Genomic DNA, 9,420 nt, shown 5'->3' with positions numbered 1-9,420 from the left:
GTTCCTCCAGATTCTTCAATGCATTTCTCCCCCCCCCCCCTTCTTCCAGTGGAGTACAGGAGTCCTTACCACTTTCTTGCTCCCAGCCACTGGGATGGTAATTCATGGAGGAATCCTCCTGAGTGTGCACAATTCCACTCAGTAAAAGTAGGGCAGTGGCTTTCTGCCTGTGTAGAAGGTGTGACTATCCTCCTGCTGTAGGTCTGATGTTTTATTCCAGATGCTGCCATTCTTAACTGGATTTTTCCATCTGTTTTTGCCCCTCCAGCTGGAAACCTCCCTCCCACTGCAACCTGGATGTTGTTTCCTGGGTGACTGGTTTTGGTTGGAGCTGTATCAGCCAACAATAAGTCCTCACATGTGAGTGGGCTGGGAACTTCCTCCTACTCTGTATTGGATGTTACATCCCCAATGTATTTTTCAGTTTTGGACTGGACTTGACCCTCCACATTGCATTTCCAACTTCCTGATATTGTCCAGATGTTCATTCCTAGGATTTCTTGCTGCTGGTTGTGCTGGATTTAAACACATGATGGTTTAGGTTGTCGGAACTGAGGCTCCTCTTCCCTTCTGGTTCCTAGACCTGAGATGAATGTTTGAGAACTCTTCTCCTGCCATGGACTGGTCGAGTTCCTTCCAGTGCCACTGGACTGCAGTTGACCTCCTGCTTACGGTCCAATGTTCCCTAGCCACTCTACACACATTCCTCTTCCTTGGGGATTTGGAATTGTTACCTTGTTCTGCCCTTTAATTGCGACACCACACATGTTGGCTCCACATGGGTGAAGAGTATACCTGGTTCAGATGTGGTGCAGTCTCCTGCATGTGTGTTTCCTCTCCATAGAGAGGGTTCACTCCATAGGTAATTTTACATCAGTCCCTCCACCTGCTCAGTGTGAGATTCTAGTTGTAACTGTGAAATGAGGTAAGTAATCATATTGGAATTTAGTAATTTCCTGCACTGAAAATATATATCTGATAGATACTTACCTCCTCTCACACTACCCACATGTTCTCCCCACTTCCTGTGTCATTTTTTGTGCCTAATCTCGAAGTGAATATTGGGTTCAACTGCATAGAGGGAATCAGCTGTGATAGAGTGTGTCACACTTCTGTTGGTGAAGGACTGTGGCATACTAATTTGCATGCTTAAATGTAGCTGAACTATGTGGTATACATGTGAAATTAGGTGGGAGTTCCAAGGCTAGTGGCGAGCAAAAATTTGCATACTAGAAAGGCCCCCCAGTGGCACAGCGGTATGTCTACGGAATTATAATGCTAGAAACCGGGTTTCAATACCGTGGTGGACAGAGCACAGATAGCCCATTGTGTAGCTTTGTGCTTAACTTCAAACAAACAAATACCATACTAGAGGGTAGTCAAATTGAGAATAGCTGTAACTGTGAGAGGAGGTAAGTGACTATTTGAAATACATTTTCAGTGTAGGAAAATATTAACTATTTACAAGCTATGAAAAAGATAATTTACTGAGATAGTTAGTCAAACTAATTCCTAAGAATGAAAGCTACTTGATCATGAGTAAAAGTTTATGATGAACTTCTAGTTAATGGTGCTTTCCACTGTTGTTATTAGTCAGTTTTTCATTCTGATGGCAGTATTTCAAATTATTGTTACTTGGTGCTCTTTAGTGAAATAAATATTAGTGAGTTATGTTCTTAAGAGGTAATGTATCACATTGATAAATATCACATGGTGCAATCTTAATATAATCAAATTACATACTGAATTTTTCTTCAATTTCTGGTAAGAGAAATGAAACTGAAATATCTTTTGTTTTTGTTAAGCAGACAGTTTCCAATTTATACAAACCATGAGTTATACAGAAAAATAAGAAAATGCCAGACAGTGTTTTGAGTTACAAACTAATTGAAAAGTAGATAAAATTTACATGGCATCTCAGTTAAATCTCTTGGTATTATTTATCTTAAACCTAGGCTTATAGACCAAAACAAAAGAATGATCAAGCATTTGGATGTATTTTATGCATAAAAAATTGGAAAGTAACAGTAATGCTTTATATCCACTGATTACCTGCATTTCAGCACAATATTCAGCAGTGAAAAAAATATTAATATTGAAAGCACCTTTTCCATTAAAGTAAGTCTTTTTTGCTTTGAAATTGAATAGATCTAAATCTATTAGGTTCATTTTTTATTTTTCAGTTATCTTGGTTTTATTATATATATAATTGAAAACATCATTCAACGAGCATCTAAAAATTTCACCCTTTGCAGCTGTTCTTTCAAAGAAGAGTATCAGTCCACTGGTCAAAAAGGTACAAGTTGTTACAGAGAAAGGTAAACAATCTAATTACAACTTTAGTCCAGGCATCACAGATGAAGAAGTGATGTATCTTCCAAGTGTTGAAGAAGGCGTAGTAGAACTTCAGCCTGAGCAACAGAGAAAACTTCTTCAGGAGGTTTGATTAGATTCTATGCTTGAAAATGGAAACAAAACCAATTTTCGACTTTCAGTTTCACTACTTGAATAGATCACATCAGACTTAATAATAGTCAGAACCTTCTATCAGTGCCATGGCATTTCTGAAGAAACTATAGAGTATGATAATAAGTCAATGTCATCCTTGTGGATTATTGATGTACTGCAACATCTATTGGCTGATAATTAATTTTCTCTAAACCAGGTTTTTTGCTCTTTTGTCTTGATTTAGTGAAGCACTTTGAATAAAATCTGTCTTTGCCACACATGTTGCAGATTAACTCTTTCAATAAATGTAATTTTCTGTGGTATTAATTTATTTTTCTTTAATCAGTCTAAAGTAGTGAAACAACCCTAAACATCCTTTCTTGTTGCTCTTTTTGTGTCATTTCTATTACTGTTGGAAAGTTTAAAGGAGAGTTAAGATGTTATTTTAATGTTTGTAATTCATACTTGATGACTGTAGTCTGAAAATTGATTGACTTTGTTTGATTTGTTCTATAATGAATTTCAAAGATTAAATCTAAAATAACTATACATTTTAAAATTGATATGTTTCTATTTCCAACTTCAAAATCCAGATTAGCAACTCTGTTTTGTTCATGAATTTTAGTTTTTTGAGTCTGATTGCCTGCCAGTACCTAGTTTCAGTTAGTTTTATATTTTGTCTTCTTTCTCTAAGTATTTATGATTTAATCAATTAGTACCATACTGGATCAGCAGGAAGCTTAAAAACTTATAACATTAAAGTACTGGGTTAATTTTTCTTTTGTGGACACGGTGCAGATAGCCCATTATGTAGCTATGCACTTAGCAACACACAACGAATAACCAATGGGTAAAGAAATAATGGCCATTCAGTTCAAAGTTGTAAGGTAAGAAGGTATTATGTACTGCTTTGTCTTTGAAATTCATTATTACAAGTAACATATTCATAAGTTATCAAATAAATATAATTACATAGTTAATATGAGGTTAGTTTATGATGTCTTAAAAATAAAAACCATTTCTCAAATAATGAAATGGCTCATGTGCTATAATTTCTTAACTACAAAAACATGATTCTTGTGCCTGTGTAAGTGATATTTACTTATTTAGTAGAAAAAAATAGGTATTATATATAATGCTCATGCTTTTTTACCTGTGAACTGTTCGGTTATTAAAAACTGTAATTTTGTGTAGAAAGGAACAAATCATTTTTGTTGACAGTTAACACTTCTTTTTTTCTAATTTCAATTTTTCTTCGTCTTCAGGTGTAGCAACCATATTTAAAATGACAGTACATATATAAATCATAGAAACTTACTTTTAACTACAAATGCAAGTTTTTATATTTTCAGTAATAATTCTTAATTTACCTATTTATGTTGATATTTCCAGGTGAAAGACATCAAAACTAATATTTATGGGAGAAACCAAAGACACCGAACTTCTACACAAGATAATGCTCCCAGTTCCCTCTCCCCTCTTATAAAGCAGAAACACCTTCAGTATGTAGCAAATGATATGTCTCCATCTGTGATGCTTGAGGAAAGACTTCACTACCAGTCAATGTGAGATTTTTTAATATATGAACATGTTCAAAATTTCTAAACATAAATTAGGCTACTTATAATAGTTTACTTGATTTCCAGAAAGGTTATTTTATATTGCTAATTTTATGGTCCCATACCCTGAAATTAAACATAGTTTTTAAGATTTATTTTATTTTATGAAAGATCTTATGAAATTAATAGTTTCATGACTCAAACTGACTTTTATATTTGTCAGAATGCCTAGGAATAGTGCTGTTTATTAGGATTCTCATTGGTGGTGTTATCACAAGTAATAGATTTGTTTTATTCGCTTTTTCCACCTATAGTTTTTTTATGCTTTATTTGGTCAATCAGCCCAAAATTTAGAATGACTGTTCCCACAAAATTAAAAGAATTTATTCCAGTCATTGTTAACAATTTGGCTTGGTTACAGAAATTTTAACAGTGAACTTTTATTATGAGAAAAAGTACTTTGAATTCAACTACTGAGAATTATTTATTGAAAGTAACAAAAAATAGCATCTTGAATATTTATTAGTTTTAATATCTTTCAGATATTTTTGTGTAGACTTATATAATAATATAGATACTAATCAGATTGATAAAAACAAAAAAATAGCAAGTTTTGAAAAATGCAAAATTATTAGTTTTACTTGGAAAAATTCTTATACTCTAAGAAACAAAAAAGTACTGTCAAATCATGTAGCAGGTTTCAGAAAACTTGTGTATTATTTTATCATTCACATGATGAGTTTTGTGATTATTTAAAATAAAATGTGTGATAATGAAAGTAAATTTTTAAAAATTGCAAAAAAGCATTGAATTATACTGTTAGGCCCTTTATTAACGATGAAAGTAATCTTAAATTAAGTATGTTTAAACGACGAATGTATTGCATACCAAAAACAATACATCTGCAGTAATGAAATTATGAAACAGTGTTCTTTTCTTGATTCACTAAATACTTTTGTTTAAAGATTTTAAAATATCTGTATTGTCATGAACAGTAGAAAGTTAATTCAACTCTTAACGCATGTTAGTCACAGTAAAGCCACAGATACTCAACGGTGCTGCTTACGATTAATTTTGACTGGTGTTAACCCTATCAGATTATGAAATTGTTCTAAAGCTCTGCCTTAAGTTTCGCATCATGTTCACCGGAAGTGCAATAGTAACACCTTACCTAAGAAAAAATAAATTGTGGGATATGCAACTAAGTTAAAAACAGGTTAGGGTTCAAACTGTTATCCATACGATTTTCTTTACAGTGCAGTAAACATGGGGACTGGGACAAAACTACAGTATGTTATGGTAATAATAGTTTTGATGGCATAGGTTTTTTGCCTTCTCAACTTTTGTATCTGAAATTATAGGTATTAATGAACCTTTTCGTTGTATTAAGATTGTTAACCTTATTCTGAAAGAATGGAGTTAATCAGTTGTTGTTAGGGGACGACTTATTCTCGCTAATCTTTAATTGAAACGTCATCATGAAGACGAGCGAAAGCTAATTAAAATGTTATACCTATAAACGTGATTTCGTTACAGTATGAGTTTAGAAAAATACACATACACATCATTTTAAAATCATAAATAGTAAGGTATAATAGAAAATTTTAAGGAAAGTTAAAAAAAAGTGCCAAAATACACGTATTTAAAATAATTAGATTTTTTCGTGTACTTGTAGTTTTGAGAAACTAATTTTTATTTATAGTAATTTTCGTGAGGTTACAGCAGATGGCGCCACTATAGACCAGCATTTTTTTGATATCTCCACAACCTCAACAGTAACAATCACTGAGTAAACCCTTCTTAAAAAATATCGTACTTTGAAGGTGACCAAAAATTCGAATAAATATTCTTAAGTTTTGAAGGCAGGCCTTTAGAAATTTTAAGAAAATTAGTTATTGTGTTAACATCATTCATGTTTCATAATTTAAACCAAGACTAGCAATTATGACTTTACTATTGTAATATTTTTATAGTACTTTCAAATCAACATAAAAGTTATTATTCTTAAAATTATTAATAATAATCAAATTATGTGAATAATAAAAAGAAATAAAAATGTAACATTATATGAGATAACAAATGTTAAAGCTCTCAAAGGTTATTTTTATCCATTTATTTATTTTCTTAATTAACAGCGTTAGAAGGTTACTTTAAAATTGAAAAAGTTGTTTTTGACCCCAATGTATTTTTGATGATAATATTTGAAATTATTTAACATGTAAAAAAAGAATAATGTTTGAACATACGGAGAACAAAAAAGTTACATTTCATTGTAAAAAAAAAACGTGAAGATTAAACTTTAATTACCAGAAATGTTTGTGTTATAACAAAAGTAATGATAATTTATATAGTTTAAAGTATTAAAAAAGTCAGTAATTCCCATAAGTGAACTTATTGCCCTCTGCGACTACAGTCGGTTATAATGATAGCTTGTGCCTCTTAGATAATGTGCTAGACAGTGAACCAAATGTTTCTGTATTTTACCACACTAACATGTGAACGTGCTCATGTTAAGGATTTGTATTTTGTATACATATATTAAGCATATTACTAATTAACGATGTTAAAGTTGTGTAATCAGATTTTCAGCTGCAAATCTGACAGTTTTGTGTTGATCTGACTTCTTGCATGTTGAAAAGTCTTACATAAATTAAGAAAACTGTATTTGCAAATCATCTCGATAACATGATTTCTCTTGCCCCCCCCCCCCAGTGGTACAGTGGCATGTCTGCGGACTCACACGCTAGAAACCGGGTTTCGAGACCCGTGTGGGCAGAGCACAGATAGCCCATTGTGTAGCTTTGTGCTTAACGTCAAATAAAGACAACAACATGATTTCACCTGTATGAGACAGTGGTAAGTTTGCGAATCTTACAACGCTAAAATCCCGGGTTTGATTCTCCGTGGAGAACACAGCGGATCGCTCAAAATGGCTTTGCTCTAAAACAAACTTGTATAGTAGAAATATCGTTGTGATTGAATAATCCGGCATGCTTATGTTAATTAATACCTTAAATTGTAACATATCGAGGTTACTTTTATCATATAATTCTTTTTTTTTAAATGAGTGTTATTTTTTGAGATTAAATCTTTCATGTGCCAACAGAGAAATTTGTAACGCAAACAATATACCCGTAAGAATTTTGAGATCTTGTGAGGATTGAAATAAGCTTAAAGAAAATATAGCCTGTTTTGTAAAATATTACTAGAAATTATAGGTAATTTATTCATCAGATGGAAAACGAAGTTTTATAATAAATATTAAAAACACGGTAATACAAAAAAAAACAGCTTTCGACGTTTCGAAATTTCCTTAAATTCCATCTTCAGCATTAAAATCTCCAAAAAAATGTTAGTTCATAATATTCGAACTACAAAAAACATCAGCTATGTATGCCTCACGTTTTATCAAACATTAGATAATATTGTTGCCATTTAAATCTGTTCTTTCTAAACTTACGATTGAATACGAAAACTCGCTTAATAGCTAATGTTGTTTTTTGTAGTATGAATATTATGATTTAACATATTTTTTTAGGTTTTAACGATGAAGTTGGAATTTAAGGAGATTCCGAAACGTCCTTAATTAAAGATGTTTTTTGGTACTACCGTGTTTTAATATTTATTATAGGTAACTGTATTAAGATTGTTAATCCGTTCAACAATAAGTATATTTTAAACTTCATCCAATCTAAAATTTAGGTGAACCACAAATTCAGTGTAGCTGACTGTGTAATATTAACGCAAAAGTTTTTTTTTTTCCAAAAACAGTTTCCTTCGGTACATAATTACTGTGTGATTATAACCATAATTATACAGCACATACATTAAACAAACGTAATGATTAAAATTGTAGAGTGTACACATATAGCTACTAGAGGGCTATCTGCGATTGTTTCATCTTCAAGTGACAGAATAGAGGGAAGACTGCTAGCCAACACTACCGTAACAGAATGACAGAATGTACAGTTGTTTGTCAAGTTTGCATATTTAACCTGATTATACCTCTGTGTCTACAGAATGTACAGTTGTTTGTCAAGTGCATATTTCAACCTGATTATACCTCTGTGTCTACAGAATGTACAGTTGTTTGTCAAGTGCATATTTAACCTGATTATACCTCTGTGTCTACTTGACAAACAACAACTGTACATTCTGTAGACACAGAGGTATAATCAGGTTAAAATATGCACTTGACAAACAACTGTACATTCTGTAGACACAGAGGTATAATCAGGTTAAAATATGCACTTGACAAACAACTATACATTCTGTAGACACAGAAGTATAATCAGGTTCAAATATGCACTTGACAAAACAACAAATCCACTAAGGTTTCTCCATGATTGGAAATGCTTTGTAGAAAGCTTAACTTATTCAACTGTAGTATCTTGCGGTTTATTTTTATACAAGTTTAATTAAAATTGTTTAGGAATTCACGTGAAATTGGTGATCGTAACTTCCACAGATGCCTTGTAGTAGTTTGTTTAAAATAATGATATTCTGAAGGTTAGGAACTTTTTTATTCTTATTACATTGGAAATTCTTAGTGGTATTTTCATTGTATATATTTTTGTTATTGAAATAGAGAAGACACGGTGAACCACTTTTCAGTTGCGTGTATGCGTACACTTGTCAAACTATAAACTCAACATTTCAGTCTACACGTCCTCCCTCGTTCAAGTGTTTGCTCTCCAACTCGTCCGAGGTGTAAACATGTGACATTGACAGCCCCCACAATACGACAACCTTCCCCTAAGTGGCTTGATCGTGTTGTATCGTGGAGGTATTAAAGAGGAGGTTACCCAGGTGGTTAGATGGGCTTTGTGGTGGATAGCCTTGACAGCAATGCGTGTCTCTGAAAGTCTGAGCCTTGTGATGGATAGTCTGGACAGCAATGCGTGTCTCTGAAAGTCTGAACTAATTCCAGCGCTATCTGTTGTGCGAAGATCTGTTACTGTTGAGTTAAAACCAACAACAAAAGAACGTGCTAAAATTGCATTTTATTGAAGACCACCAACTTGACCGTGACTGGCTTAACATCATCTACCATCGTCATACTTGATACGGATTAACCACGCTAAAACATCTGTCTAAAACTGTGGTTGAATTTTGTCGTGCTGTTTATGACTATTCTACGTTTCTAACATGGTGTTTTCACAAACATTAGCCTGCCACTTCAGTAGCGATGGGAAAATAAGTTGTGCCATAACTGCTCTTGGAACACATTCTACAAACACTACAATTGTCATTCATGACTTTAGCAGTATGTATCTTACTTGGGAGGTTCTTAAGTGACAAAAAATTTTAAAAGCCACATATATATATATATATATATATATATATATATATATACTATATATTATTAATAGTAAGTAGTAAACTAGTTAATTATTCGGTACTAATTTCGGTT

At 32.7% G+C, this 9,420-nt stretch overlaps 1 protein-coding gene across 6 annotated transcripts in view; it reads left to right on the top strand.

Moving 5' to 3' along the window:
* The window catches only part of LOC106460125 (peroxisome biogenesis factor 1-like), a 125,277-nt gene that overhangs the window by 67,341 nt on the left and 48,516 nt on the right, over positions 1 to 9,420 (top strand). For all 6 annotated transcript variants that reach the window (XR_002610761.1, XM_022387113.1, XM_022387103.1 and 3 more), the window contains 2 exons: positions 2,256 to 2,440; positions 3,841 to 4,013. Coding sequence is in view for 5 of the 6 variants with exons in the window: in XM_022387113.1 (XP_022242821.1) it covers positions 2,256 to 2,440; positions 3,841 to 4,013 (358 nt within the window). In the remaining variant the exon portion in view is untranslated. Of the gene's footprint in view, positions 1 to 2,255; positions 2,441 to 3,840; positions 4,014 to 9,420 lie in introns of those variants that run through there.

This window comes from Limulus polyphemus, unplaced genomic scaffold (genome assembly GCF_000517525.1).
Source record: "Limulus polyphemus unplaced genomic scaffold, Limulus_polyphemus-2.1.2 Scaffold32, whole genome shotgun sequence".
Classification (NCBI taxonomy): domain Eukaryota; kingdom Metazoa; phylum Arthropoda; class Merostomata; order Xiphosura; family Limulidae; genus Limulus; species Limulus polyphemus.
The sequence above is the reverse complement of the archived record's forward strand: the minus strand, read 5'-3'. Positions and strand labels throughout refer to the sequence as shown.